A 15,772-nucleotide genomic window follows, 5' to 3' on the forward strand; every position below is an offset into this window, starting at 1 on the left:
AGACAGTTTGTGTTGTACCCATATAGTAGGTATGTTGGGGATCTAACATACAAGGACAGTTCATTTACCATGTTAGCATTTAACTTTACAAAACCAATGGTGTTTGGCAGAGTATCCCTCATCACAGAAATAACATCAGATATATTGTAGCAGCCTACATGGACCAGATGTATGGAAATTCCCCCAGATCTCAGGTTAAATTACGTAGCCCACTAAATCTCATGTTTTCCTATGTAAGATGTAGATCCTCTGTAATATGTCACGGTCATTGGTTCAGCACTAATCGGATGCCAGAAAAACAGACCTATTCATATAGTGGTTATTATGAGCATTATATTGATTGTTTTAAAATTACGGTGTTCACTGTTGTGTAATGTATTAACTACACCCTCATTGTCGTTTAGATCGACATCTCTGACAGTAGAACTGTCTAGCGGGGTTTAAATGGTGGTAAGTTTGTTGCTTCTCTAATGTGGTCTGTTTGATGTGTGTGTGTGTGTGTGTTCTCTCCAACTCACCTGATTTAGTTACTGTTTACTATCTCCAAGGATCCCTCACGTAGGCGTGTTCTGTTTTAAACCCGGCAAACACCTGTCTACAGAGCCCAGGTGCTAGGACCACACATTGTCATTCACAACTCCAATTCCACGTATCACTGTTGAAAGAAGAAGAGTAAACAACTACTCTAAAAGGTAAGTTGACTAATTTTATTATCAGATGGAACTTCTTTCGGTAATGAATTTCTTATACGCTTTATGAGTTAGAATCGCTCAGTGGACATCTATTTACTTTATTAATTTGATCATTATCACACACATTTGATCTGTTTTCAGAAGTGGTTATATTGAGGTGCTTGTATGTTATGGCTTGAGCTCAATCTTACCTTATCAACAATTCATACACGACTGCTCTTCCCTTACTCACTCACCTTTTGGCAATACTCAAGCTGGAGCAGACTGCTGAGTAGGTGTAAATATCTCGTTTTCATGGGAACTGTCCAGATAAAGTGTTTTGCCTGGGGGTAAGAATAGCCGCAGTGTCCCACATGGGCCATTGCCTCATGCCCTGTGGGCTCTTTCAGCGTCCCTGCACCCAATATCATCCACCGGAGACCTGTACCATGCCCTCTAAGTGGTATCAGCCAGAGACAGATTACCCCTCTGTGGGCTTGGTACTAAAAGCACCTTTGTATGCAGGGTTCCATGTGCAAAGCTTTGACATTGCCCCCCTTTAGCAGTGCAGAGAGAGAAACCTCTGAATTATGCATTAGAGCAAGTGTAGCTGTTTCTTTCAGCTAACCTTGTGGAGCTGTGCAGACTGCACACTCATATTTATCAGAGCACATTTAATTCTGGGAGTGGTTGGAGAATCTGTCACTGTGGAATATGTGTCGTGTGAATTGTGTCACGTCATCATCTTGTTCTGGATGCTATTTCAAATCAATGTAATTGAATTGGGTGTTAGTCCATATTTGTAGGTTTGTTTTCTCCATATTTGCAGTTAATATCGTTGTTTGGAATCAGATGGGTAGTAATACAACACAGCCTCTCAATACACACACATGCACGCCCGCACATAAGCACATGTGCGTGTCCATGTGTCTGTCTGTGTCTTTGTCTGTATCTGTACCTGTGTGTCTGTGTATGCTTAAATCACTAAATACCAATCAATCAATCAATCAATCAAATGTATTTTACATCAGCAGATTTCACAAAGTGCTTAAACAGAAACCCAGCCATGGTTTGTTCTCAGACACATTCCCAGACCTTCCCACACAGATTAAAGTAGTGACCTCAGTCCTTATAGGTCCTAGGTCTCTACTGTACTTTCCTAACACCTCTGACCTTCACACTAAGGGCATTTTATTTCTGAACACTGAAAATGTGAGGGTAATGGCATGTACCGGAAATAATAAGTCTATGTATGAGAAAAATAAATGAGATTCCTTTGATTTCAAACACAGCCATACTTATCTGTTAACACTGGTGGGTTCTTGTAGTACTTGTCCATGTGTCTTTTCTAATCATGTAAAGGTGGCTACTATTAGACCCTCCTTAGGCCATGATGATCTCCAGTCCTGTATTTAGATGACATCAAGATGATCCTAAAACCAGCAACAGATAAAGTACCCTGTAGGACCACTCCCCTGGGTAATTAGCCACAGACAGCTTTGAACTTACACTAGGTTTGATTAGCCTCCAGCTTTCTGTACACGCACAAACAATGTGGACCTTCATGTTTGTGTCTGTTGTAGTGTGTGCATGCGTGTGTGTGCGTGCTCTATGTCTCATCTCTTTCGGCATATCTTTCCTCTCTCTCTCTCTCTCTCTCTCTCTCTCTCTCTCTCTCTCTCTCTCTCTCTCTCTCTCTCTCTCTCTCTCTCTCTCTCTCTGTCTGTCTGTCTGTCTGTCTGTCTGTCTGTCTGTCTGTCTGTCTGTCTGTCTGTCTGTCTGTCTGTCTAGAGCCTGCTGATGTGGAACATTGTTTTTTTTTGGTCCACACACAGGTGTGAGGAAGTGTCTGAAGGTCACAGCTCTCACCAAGACACAGCAGAGAGTTCTGTCACACATAGACACGTGTCTATCTTTATTTTCTCTACACTTCCATTCATCAGTACTGCTTGGCCAAAGTAATTTAACTTTGTGTCACTTTCAAAAGCTCCTGGAAACAGTTGTGGGAAGCGAAGCAAGTTCAGAACATAGAAAGTTAGTGAATTCAGTGGTACACGAGCATGTCGAAGATAGAGAAAAGCCAAGAGGGAACTCAAAAAGTTGTGTAATATATTAGTTAATAATAGCATCCTTTGAAGGGTAAGAGAAGAATATACATAATAGCCCAGTAAAGTGAATAGAGCCCTGAGCATGGAGATTCTTGCTGGGATATTCTTAACATGGCTCTGTTCTCCTTGAAGAATTCTCCTTTGAGAGGAAAGGCCTTGGGACTCAACGCTCTCTTGAGTGCATTGAGCCTGTCTGTCTGTCGAGATAATGCTGCAAAGCTTTTCTCTGGTGATAAATGGCAAGCACTTGTTGGAGAGCCAACTCTGTCTGCATTACCTCACAGGAAATTGAAATGGGAAATCCCTGAGTGGGAGGCAGAAGTCAGACGCTTCATCAAACAAATGGGGGTAGAATTAATCATTTCTATCCTCGTGTGATTTAGCACTCAGAGAGACAACACTGTACAGTGTCCTCAGTCTTGTTTGAAAAGGGGAGTTTCTCCTGGTAACCTGGTAACCTTCGGGTTGGCTTGGTTACAGTCTAGTGATGAAGAATTTGCAGGGCAAGATCTCATGAAGGATCAAGGCAATGTCAAAGTTTCTCAACTAATCTACTGTTTGGTTTGTTTCATACTCTAGTCCTACATGATAGAACAACTGCTCTTCAATTTTAGAAAAATGCTCTCTGACAATTCACTTATGTCACTTATATTTTGATTATACATAATGAATGTAGTGAATATGGATAACACTTTACTTTTACAAATGCAATTAATAAGGACAGTGTAAAGTTAAGTGTTACCTGCAATATTTTACTTTCAAGATTAACATCGTCTGTGGAATTAGCTGATTCTATTGGCTGAAAGGCAATAAGGTGGAGCTGGCACCGTCGGTCTTATCCGGAAACCGCGCTCCTTCATTCATTAATGAAACGGGGTAACGGGATAGGACCGCGAGGGCTCTGTTTGGTTGAGGAACGTCGAGCGCCACCGTGGGGATTTGTTTACGAAAGTGCGTGGACACTCTCCAAGTGTCCCTTTTGCGTTATTGGTCGCAGTTCTCAGCCCACTGTCCTGGAACAAGATTGTCATGTTCACTCGCAGCTCCAAGAAGAGAGAATCCAGCAGATCGGTGAGTGATACAAATTGTAGTTTTTCCATAGGATCCCACGTTTTTGCAGAAATGTGGTACAGTACGGTTGCATGACGCGCGCGCGACCACGGCGTGCTGTTTAATCCCGGTGTCCAGATACACTGTGCTGTGGTTTAAGTCTATATAAATTAAATGTTATTTTGCAGTCTGTGGACTTTGTTTCTTAATCGGTAAAGCAGTAACGTTAAATTCCTAGTCCTCTTCGCACTTCTCATTTGATCGGGAGAGAACGCATCCACCAGTACAATTCAAAGGCTCATTCCACAACATTATCCCGCTGATGTAAGAATAGTTGGTTTTGTATTCTACGAATCTACCCCAATACGCATACTTTGTTAATAAGCCTTTCAGTTCACTGCACCAGACATTTCTTTCATAAGTGTTTGCCCTCATTTGTGTTCCACACATGTACCCAGAGGCAATGGACTATACTGAGTTCTGTATTTAGTTGTTACTCTTTAAAAAAATAATCTGGGCCAAGTCATATATAGGCTTGATGTCATTGCAATGTCTCATTATTTCAATGTTTTTTTAGGTTTGATTATGACTAATTAGGACTCTGAATACTTTTTTTTCTTCTCTAAATAGTTAGACTTCTGAATGTGAATTGTCATGTGAGAGACAGCATGTGTTTGATGAATCCAGAAGAGATGAGCGATAACAGCAGGTATCATGTGACCATTAACTATATAGGTTCTTCTCTCCATCACTAGCTGAACACCCTTGATGAGCCGGAGAGAGGACAACCGTGTAACGTGTGTGGAGACCAGTGTCCCGGCTTCACTCTGCACAAATGGAGGTAGGGTCCCTCTCTCTCCTTCTCTATCTTTGCCCTTACTGTGGCTAGGCATCACTCCGCCCCTCCCAGCCAAAAACTTCAGTCCACTTAAGTTCAAAGTTTCAGTGGTGGCAGTTGGGACCGTGGAATGCTATTTGCTCCCTGCCTTAGAAAACGTCTTGAGGAAATTGAATACGTACAGCTCTTGAGTAGTATGAACCATGTCTCTATGCCAGTTTGATGCAGTGGACACTTCCCCCTCTGCAATGCACTGGTCTGGAGGACATCTTTTGAGGGTTACTGAAGCCATCCTGTTTTTGCTAAATGGACTCAGCCGTGCATATCAGAGTCAGCAAGACATTGTTCAGAATCTGTGTGCCCTAACTCAACAGTTTAACCATTCATGCAATAGGAGAGATTTAAGCAGACATTCTACACACGCTCTCCACTGCTGTATTTGCTTTAGAGTGAAAGGAAAGAGCGCTGGGTAGTTTGTCTTTGATATGCCGCACATATAAGCTGTGTTTGTTTGATTCACTCTTAGAGAGGCTATATATTTAAGACAACATGAGTTTTCCAGAACTGTTTACAAGAGTTATTACTAAAACATGCAGTGCCCTCAATATGGCAAGTGAAAGCTGCAGTGGTGTGGTCCAACCTGGTCTCAGAGCATTTCGTATTATTTTGTACGTAGGTCCGGGAGACTCCATTTAGTATGATATGTTAGGTAAATCAGGGTACTCCTCAATTATGAATACAGTTTCTAAATTGAAAGCAATTACTTTCCCCTACATCATGATTTTGTTTCCTGCAAGAAAAAGTACGAAGTCCCTCTGTGTCACCTCCACTTAATAACATTTTCTCAATAGGGGGTGCTGTTTTCACTTTGTAAAAATTTCGTTCCCAAATTAAACTGCCTCGTACTCAATTCTTGCTCGTACAATATGCATATTATTATTACTATTGAATAGAAAACACTCTCTAGTTTCTAAAACCGTTTGAATTATATCTGTGAGTAAAACAGAACTCAAGTTGGAGCAATTTCCCTGTGTGGAAGTGAGAAATCTGAAATCAGTCAGGCTCTTCTGAGGTCAGTTTATTAACCATGATTTGTGCCGCTAAATATGCACATTTTCGAACAAACTCTATATGTATTGTGTAATATGATGTTATAGGACTGTCATCTGAAGAAGTTTGAGAAGGTTAGTGAAAAAATGTATATCTTTTGCTGGTTTATTCGTTATCGCTATTGTTGGCTTGAATCAATGCTGTTGTGTGGTTGGCTATTGTAGTAAGCTAATATAATGCTATATTGTGTTTTAGCTGTAAAACACTTAAAAAATCTGAAATATTGGCTGGATTCACAAGATCTTTGTCTTTCATGTGCTGTACACTGTGTATTTTTCATAAATGTTTTATGATGAGTATTTAGGTAATTCACGTTGGTCTCTGTAGTTATTCTAGTTGCTTTGGTGAGAGTTGTGATGGTGGCTGCAATGTAAAACTATGATTTATACCTGAAATATGCACATTTTTCTAACAAAACATATGCTATACAATAAATATGTTATCAGACTGTCATCTGATGGAGTTGTTTCTTGGTTAGTGACTATTTATATCTTTATTTGGTCGAAATTGTGATAGCTACCTATGCAGGAAAAAAATGGTAGGAAAAAAAGTTGTGTCTTTTGCTATCGTGGTTAGCTAATAGAAATACATATTGTGTCTTCCCTGTAAAACATTTTAAAAATCAGAAATGATGGCTGGATTCACAAGATGTGTATCTTTCATCTGGTGTCTTGGACTTGTGATTTAATGATATTTAGATGCTAGTATTTACTTGTGACGCTATGCTAGGCTATGCTAGTCAGCTTTTTTACTGATGGGGGTGCTCCCGGATCCGGGATTGTGATGAAGTAGAATTAAAGAGTCGTCTGTAGCAGCAATGTAAGCAGCCCTAACGAAAGCAAAGCCTGGTCTGTCTAAAGGTGTCCTCATGATTCCCAGCTGAAACAGTTCGTTGGAGTTCGTGCATACATTATGACGACATTTAGTGACGTTTTGGACTTCAACAAGTTTTGGGGGGGGGGGGGGGGCACACAAAGGGCAAGCCGGGGTTCGGAGCCTAAGTATACCAACCTCCGTCTGTGATTGGCCAACGGTAGGGATTCTTCAATAAAGTTTTTGTCATTCAACGAGAGGCGACTCTTTTTTATGCATATTTTTTCATTGTAAAATACTCCAAACATCTTAGTAAAATGTAAAATCACGCGACCAAGATCTCTTCAGCAAAAAACGTAAACATTTATGACAAATTTCTTGAGTTAGATTAATTCAGACTATTTTAAGGAAGTGTATACTGGCTACGGCATCTGAAAATGGACAAACAGAACTATTTTTCAAGCGAAGGTCTTTTAAGGGAGTATGTGAGTAAAGTCATTCGGCTAGGTGCCAGCCGAACTGAAGCATGCGATCACCATAAGCGAATCTACAATGAGAGAGGGAGGAGGGGAGGGGAGGGGCTGGCATGTTAGGCAGAGGATCATCATGATTCAGGCCTCCATTCTGTAAACCATTACGGGACAACAGTCAACCTCTGGAATGTGCCTTTAATTGCCTTTGCAGTGCCACAATAAAAGTAAACTTCTTCCCGAAAAACCACCCCTACAGTGGACATTTCTTACAGACGGGTCGTGGAAACCCTGCTTTGTGTGTAGAAGCTGGAACGGTATGGGGGAACTTTATGGCTACAAACATCACTGAACCCCTTTGTTCCTTCTTGGAAAGAAAATGCTCCAACCAGTCTCTTCCTCTCTTTCTCAGGAAAGCCTGTTTTCATGCCGATTGATACAGATATGGGTGTTTTATTTGGAATGTGGACTTTAGCTGACCTCAGTGTTGTAGATGAGGGAATCAGAGAAGGGAGTGCGTACATTGTAGGTTGGCTACCATATCAACCCTGCTGTTTATTAACTAAGAGTGACAAAACAACTGTTTCTATGTCAACACAGGGACCTGCCAGACTGCCAAAATTAGACCTTGAATTGTCTCCTTGGGAGCATTATTGATGAGGATCATGGTGTGTTTGTGTGGGAGGGGATCGTGACTGTTTTAAGTTCTCTATAACAGGATGAGCTCTTTAAACAGCCACAGTTTTAAAGGTTGCTTATGTCAGAGATGTAATTGCACAGCAGCACACACTTTGATGACATGCAAAATGTGAGTCTGAAGGTAAGCCAGGGAGGCTGGGAGAGCCAGGCCATTTAAGAACTGGGAAAAAATAAATAACTACAGTCAAAGGGACTGGGTTAAGTAAGCGCTGAGACCAACATCCCCCTACCATTCCCTACACTATGGCTCTGAATTCTCTAAAATATTCATGTTTTTCAAAATATTCAGGAGCTTGAGATATCAGGAAGAGATGGTATGTTTTTTTCCGTTCCTCCCTTCTTCCGCGCTATATAAAGAAGCTTCCGCTAAGCTGGTGTCTTGGGGGTTCATGCCTACTCTTCCACTGTGGTTTTACTGTGTTTGCTGGCTCCATTCAGCTCCTACTAAAAAAACAGTCAAGTGTCATCCATTTAAAATCACTCGGGCCTACTACTGACCGTATTCTCCATCCACCACTGTTGAGCTTTCATCCAACCAATCACATTTGTTCCGCCCTCAGAAAAAGATGAACTAAGGAAAACTCCAATGAGAGAATTTGTCACTTTTTTTATGACACGATTTGTTCTCAGATAAGCAACTTGTGTGAACAGTAATATAATATGTAATGAGCTACTGTGAGCTTCACTATTCTAAATAGACAAGTGTCTGCCTAGTTCGTGGTATTGATTCAGACGATTGGTCTGATTGCCTCTGACTTCAGACCAATTCAATCTACCTATCTTTTCAAGACTGGCAACATTCTGCTGAATAGTAGCAGCATGTTACTAACCCCACTGCCAGTGTGTCAGAGAGCCAATAGTGCTGTGTAAACAGAGTTGTCAGCTCTAGGCAGGATAGGATAGGGAGAGACAGAAGTGGATTTAACTTGTGCAACGCGCTCCTTTGAATTATTAATGCCAGCCGTTGGCTTGATTGATTTTCTTTGTACTAATGAGACTCATTACAGAGCTTATTAACACGAACGGTGTGTGTGAGCCAGATATCTGATCAGCCTAATCGTGTGACCCACTTAACTCTGCACCTGTATGTTTTAAAACTGCATTCAATAACTCGCCCAATGCTCCACCGAGACATGTTAGTGCACCGCTGTCAATGATAATGGTTTTTGAATGTTAACACTTGACCTGTAGTTAATATTGGGGAAGGTTTTATGTAAAATTTCCTGTTAGTTGATTTCTGTAAAATGTCCCCATTTGCACTCATTTCCTTTTGCCAGCACCTTAATTTGCACTGTACAGTATGCTAGTGATGATATTTGCAATACTGTTTGGACAAAGCCTGCTCTTGTATGCACCAAGGCCTAAATTGAAATCCAAGCTGGACTAAAAGCAGAGGAGAGGGGGGTTGGCGGGGTTTTTTTGGGTTGAGTTGGGCTGAAAGCCCACTGACGTCTGTCCTCACAGTAACCTGACCTGATCTGCATAACACAGGCCCACCCTGCTATTCAGCATGTTAACAAGCAGCCCAGTCAAATAAAACTGTCAGACTGGTTTGGCATATGAATGGCCCTTTAAAAGGGAGTCTCTCGGTTTAGTACTGAAGAGGCCACAGCCTATAAGGGTGGGGGGGGGGGAGACCCTGGTGACCACCACCACACAATAGGCCTGGTGGATTTACCAATGTTCTTCTCTGTACTAGCATGGAGATAGAGGCCAACCTCCAGTGAAAGCAGTGGACAGGTTTACTGGTAATGGGCCCAAATCATTATCTCCTCCAGTCCACTCCCTGTGACCTTTGAAGTGGAAAGCAGCAACATCTGTGCTGCATGGTAACACTCATTTGGGTCAGGAGGAAAATGAGATGTTGGGGGGCTTTTTATCGTGTAAATGGAATGTTTTGTCTTTGTCGTTTAAGAGGGTCCATTTTGAAAGGGTCTGTGTTTTGACAGCCCCAGAGGGTTTTTTGATAGATGACTGATGCTCAGCAATAATACAAACCCAGAGAACTCTCTAATCCTTAGATAAATCATAGTTTGACATTTACAGATCCTCTGACAGGTCCCTTCCTCTCTATCTCTCTCTTACTCTCTCTTTTTCTGCATCAAAGGCTGGTCCAAGATCAGTTGCTTTTTTGGCTTCTCTATGAGCTCAAGAGGGAGAAGGAGAGTCTTTGATTGGCTGTCTTTCAATTATGGATGGTGGTCACGGAAACGGGAAGCGGGGCATATGCATGTGGTAGCCCGGTGAGACACAGAGGTCCAATCGGACGGCTCATGATTTCAAATGGAGTGGCATTTCAAAAGTCGAGATTAGCCAGGGTTAGCTGCCTCTCAGACAGAGGTCATTGTGGAAGGATCCCTCCCCAGATAACAGAGCCTGTTGTTTTAGTTTTATCCAGGGTCTCTCCCATTCAGCGCTCTCCTTTGATACCAAGTGATATTGACATATTGTGTCTGTCAGAGCAGCTCTTTATGGTCTTTCTGTGTTTGTCTACCTTGAGAGGGGAAATTCTATCTGATTATACCTCTGTAACAGATGCTGAACGCAGCTCGGGGAGATGAAACTGCATGATGAATGTGTTTTGTATTCTTATATGCACTATGGTTATCTGATGACTGTGTTGTGTCTTTGTCATAGGGAGAGGGTTTCCCTATTCACCAGCCGTTGTATGGGGCATGTAAGAGGAGAAGCGGTCATAGGTGTTGGGTTGCTCTGGTCCAGTGTGGCTATCATCTCTTTTCTCAAACAGAAACTACATATCTTATGTCATTAGTATCATGTTTTTCACATTCCTACAACCCATCTACTTGCATCTTGTTCTTTAATCCTTAAGAGTCTAAGCTGGAGATATCATTTTGCATGGGCTGCGTCTCAATCCACCGCATCCGCCTATGTCGCCCTTCTGCGGTGGGAGGTGACCGAGCTACAGCGGTGTTTATCAGACCATGAGCCATCCCGAAAATCGGTCTTCTAATGAAAACGTCTGTAGTGTCCGAGCGGTTTGGCCTACATGATGGTGTTCTCTTTTTGCTCTACGACCCCCACAAGTGTCCCGGGACTCGTCTGATGGTAACCCATACAAATGTATGGAGGTAGTTTTGTGCCAACAAAGTGAGCTCTATCTTTTAGAGGTTAAACAGCCTAATAGCTCAATTGAAGTGCTATTGATTCAAGTCGTGGCCCGTTCAGACAACAGAGGTACTCTCTCTACCCTGACTTTGACTCTGTGGAGTAGAGGCAACCTCCAGTGTGCCAGTGCCAGAAGACCCACACAATCAGAGAGGCAGCCCAGCAGTCACTTGCCCAATGGGCTCTCTCTTTCTCTTCACGCAAAAGTGACTGCACATTCAGCGATATGATTTGCATTTAAAGTTTATACATTCCGTGTTGAGGTGTAACTTTCCTTGTCATCTAATTATATTAGACCAAGCTCAAACGAGCCTTGTTCAGTTGTTTATGTTTACTGTCCCGGCGCTGAAGCGCTTCTGTTTGTCCACAGGGAGGCGAACATACTATTCATAGATTAGATTAGACTAGAGTAGAAATCCAAAAGGGAAATTTGTTTTTCAGCAAGTAGACATCAGGTATGGATGTCGAAAATGGAACAGTCACTCAGCTTTTATCACTTGTGTGATTGTGTTATTAATTGTTGGTACAGATAGTGAGCTGCAATGACTATTTTTTGCAACAATCAGTATACTCCTTATGGCACTGCGTGTGTTCGACAGCTGACCCCTGAACAAAAGCATAGTCATCTTGTGCCAGACTAGAGGCATCTCTGTGAGTCTCCTGTGATAGTTTAAGTCTACAGCTAAGTCTGATCCCCATCTATTTTCCTAGACTGCGTTATCAGAGGTCATCCTGAACAGGTGCCAAAGCACTCTGGGTAATGGACAGAGACGGATAGGCATCAGAAAACCCCTCTTTGTCCCTGGGGAAGTGGCAGAAGTCATACTCACCAGATAGTGGTGTAGTAGACCAGCTTATCCGCATTATGTAGGGAGACTGAATCAAGTTGTACAGTTAAGACTGTCTTTTGTATCTATAGTCATATAATCTCCGCTATAATGATTGCGTATATCCACAAGCACGCACATCCTTTTGTAGATTCTGTCTCTCATAGACTTGAGACATATTATTTTTTATCAGAGAGAAGCTCAAGCTGATGGATATAGTTGTCTGTATGTGTGTCACTCAGCTCTTCCATGGGTGGGTGCTTACCGTGGTCAAACTAACATGTGGTTCTGGTGGAGGCAGCCTTTACCTAGGGGATAGAGTTCAGCTAGACTTTAAGGCAGGGAGCGAGAGACAGTGGGAAAGACATGGAAATAGAGAGGGAGAGTGAATCCCAATGGATGGAGAAGTGCATTTGGTATTTTAAACATCGATTTGTAACAAACTGTCCAAGGACATTGGATAACTGTAGAAAAACATTCTTCCTCATGATTTTGTAAAAAAAAGGATTTACGTGCAACCTTGCTGTTGCTGTTTACATCTTTGTTCCACTCTGAAATTAAGAAAAGGTTCTGTTGATCAATGCACTCTCCCCCTTGATGTGAATAAACCATGGCTTTGCCTGAGAGTTCCATCCCCAGGAGTTTCCAGCCATGCAGACAGCGCTCTGCCCCGGTGCTGATCTGGCCTTAATGAAGGCTTAGCATCCAGAGCTACCTTTGAACTGTCACCTGGAATAAAGGGGGGAGTCTCACAGCCGTCATTCCCACACTGACTTTAACATTCACTACGTACTACAGCCTACAATTCCCACCCGCCCACACTTTTTAGGGTTTGTATTGTTCATTCACGTCACTTTACATGTTCTTCTGTTAACATTCCTCTATGCAATTAGACTGTGGATATTCTATTATTTCTACTCATTAATTAGAATTCAGTGGAACTGCAGGTGATTGCTTTTTCGAGTGTTAAAAGATGTCACCATTATATCAACAAATACTGAGCAAAAATATAAGCACAACATTTTTGTGTTGGTCCCATGAAATAAAAGATCCCAAAATTATTCCATATGCACAAAAAGCTTATTTCTTTCATTTTTTTTGCACAAACTGGTTTACATTACTGTTAGTGAACATTTCTCCTTTACCTAGACAATCCATCCACCTGGCAGGTGTGGCATATCAAGAAGCATCATTACACAGGTGCACTTTCTGCTGGGGACAATAAAAGGGAGCATGCAATTGGCATGCTGACTGCAGGAATGTCCACTAGAGCTGTTGCCAGAGAATTTTATGTTAAGTTCTCTACCATAAGCCGCATTTTAGAGAATTTGGAGAAGTTTTAGAGAATTTGGAAGTACGTCCAACCGGCCTAACAACTGAAGACCACGTGTAACTACGCCAGCCCAGGGCCTCGACATCCGGATTCTTCACCTGTGGGATCGTCTGAGACCAGCCACCCAGACAGCTGATGAAACTGTCTGAAATAAAGCCTTTTTGTGGGGAAAAAACAAATTCTGATTGGCTGGGCCTGGCTCCCCAGTGGGTGGGCCTATGCCCACCCATGGCTGCACCGCTTCCCAGTCATATGAAATACATAGATTAGGGCCTAATGAATTTATTTAAATTGGCTGATTTCCTTATATGAACTGTAACTCAGTAAAATCGTTGAAATTGGCCCATGTTGCGTTTTTATATTTTTGTTCAGTATATATCAGGTTCATTGCTGGACAGTTGGAGTCAGACTATATTGATGCAGAGGATTTGATATCCCACACAGTACTTTCTAGTAAAATCTCATATTAATAGAGCTATGGTTTCAGTCCACAGACGTCTGGCCTGGGCTCAGGTTCAGCCTAGCACAGTGGGATGGCAGATAGTCACTCCCAGATTAGCAGCAGGAGACACAGTCATGATCTGTATGTCCCTTTAGGCCAGGGTCAGACATTAACACTGAAACACACACTGGATCAGATACACCAGACACACACCAAACAGCTGTGGAGGTCTCTAACTCCTCACCCACCAGCCCATCTCCTCTCATCACTCTAACTTTTATGTTAACTTCCCATGACTATACCGTAAGAAAGTGACAATTCCTGGATCCTTGTTTTGTAGGCTAAGAATTAACCTCAAATTTGCGTCCTCAGTCATAAAAATGTGGTTAATTTAAGATGTATAATAAATGTATGCGTGTTTCCGAATGAATTTACTTACCACATGCCGGTTTTCAACGTATTTTATGGTCAAGAAGAAGCACAAAGCTGAAAAGATACAACCGTTTCAATTGGAACTACACACATGAACTACAACTCCCACCAGCTTTATATGTCTCACTTTTAACAGCTTGCCGGTCTACAAAAGAAATAGAATATTAAACACATCAAACAGCCTGTAACTGATGGGTTCTTACAGTCCTATGAGTCCTCAACCCGAGCAGGCACACTCCAGCATGCTAACAAGGCTACAGCAGTTCAAATAAGGCATCGGGTATGAGAAAATCAATACACATACATTAATATAATGTTATATGTTTATATAATCTTGAAGCCTAGTTGAGAGATTATAGGACATGACCCAGAAGTATGACGTAGGAACGTGTTACTTTCATATCGTATTGGCACATTCAGCAGTATAATTTATACCTTCTCAATCCCTTTCATTCATCCATGCATCCCTTTCTCCCTCCATCCCATTCTCTATCCATTCCTCCATCCCCTTCTCCCTGCATTCCATCTCCCTTCTCTCAATCCCTCCCGCCCTCTGTCCCACCCTCTCTCTATGCACCAAGGTGCAGTGTTCAGGTAGCCAGCAGACTGCAGATTGCAGTGGGGCCTTCAGTTGGAGCAGTGCACCGCTTCAAAGACTCCTTTGATTTTGTACTCTTTTTTTTCTCCTCCTCTCTCTCTCTGTTTCCCTCTCCAGTCACATGTTCCTGTATGGGGAGAGAACCCCACACCACCACCACTACCATAATAGAGAATGTTACTGCAGATTAGAATGTTGTATGCCATTCCAGATAAGTTGTCTGCTTTTAGGAATTTTTGGAGAGGTTTTGATGATTCTGTGTTTCTGCTCAGGAGAACTTATAAGTCCTTTAACGTGTCTGATGATGAGTTTACTGTTACATCACCCCTAGATTTCTTGTTGCTGTTCAGATTTTTCGGAGACGTATCAGCTCCAGAATCACCAGCAGAGGTCAGTGTTGTATCTGACGTTATCGCCTGACATTTTCAGCATCAATATGGCTAGAAGTGTTTTTCTCAAAGTCGTTTCATAAATATAATGCGTAAAAAAATCCCCTTTACAGACATCAAACATTCTACATTATTCTCCATCTCATATCAGAAGATGTGGTGATTAAAAGACAAAACAATAGACACTTTCACACTTCGTTTATCCTTTTTGTGCAGAACAGTTTGAAATGTCCTATTTTCATTATTTTACTGCATCCCATTGAAACAGTATTAATTTGTTTAGCCACTAAAAATTGGCTTGATGACACAGCAGACATTGTTGAGGTATTTGATTGGTTTATTGATTTAGCCAACTGCCTTTAGGAGCATATTGATCTGTGAGCTGTTGTCCAACTCAGTATTCATCATTGCATGTACCAGGGCCAGAATTCAATCTAACCTGCACTGTCGAAAATCACATTGTTCCTTCTCTTTTAAAGTATGAATCACATTTGAGTGATGCAGTTAATTCAATGTTTATTAGCTAAAACTCAAATGTTCTTGTGTGTGGGTTTGATTTGTATCTGACCCAAGATGTCTTGCAAGCTGTGTTGTATCTATTCCCTCATACTGAGGCTCTGCGTATTCTCCGTCATCAGAGGAGTGGGCGAAGTGTTATTTTTATCCCAATCACATCCACAGCTCACAATGACTCAAAGCACACAGCAGAATCCATTAATGACGCAGCTCAACAACAAAACAGACTAAGCTTTATTATACATTTTAGTCATTTAGCAGACACTCTTATTCAGAGTGACTTACAGTTAATGTGTTCGTCTTAAGATAGTTAGGTTGGACAATCACATATCGCAGTCATAGTAAGT

General features: G+C 41.8%; 1 protein-coding gene across 1 annotated transcript in view; it reads left to right on the top strand.

The window, feature by feature from the left end:
* Positions 1-3,642: 3,642 nt before the first annotated feature.
* LOC129815115 (prickle-like protein 2) overlaps positions 3,643-15,772 on the top strand; it is a 111,905-nt gene continuing 99,775 nt past the window's right edge. The window contains exons 1-2 of the mRNA XM_055868492.1: positions 3,643-3,850; positions 4,585-4,670. Coding sequence (XP_055724467.1) covers positions 3,809-3,850; positions 4,585-4,670 — 128 coding nt within the window. The 5' untranslated portion in view covers positions 3,643-3,808. The remainder of the gene's footprint in view (positions 3,851-4,584; positions 4,671-15,772) is intronic.

Source organism: Salvelinus fontinalis, chromosome 18, assembly GCF_029448725.1.
Source record: "Salvelinus fontinalis isolate EN_2023a chromosome 18, ASM2944872v1, whole genome shotgun sequence".
In the NCBI taxonomy this organism is placed as follows: Eukaryota; Metazoa; Chordata; class Actinopteri; order Salmoniformes; family Salmonidae; genus Salvelinus; species Salvelinus fontinalis.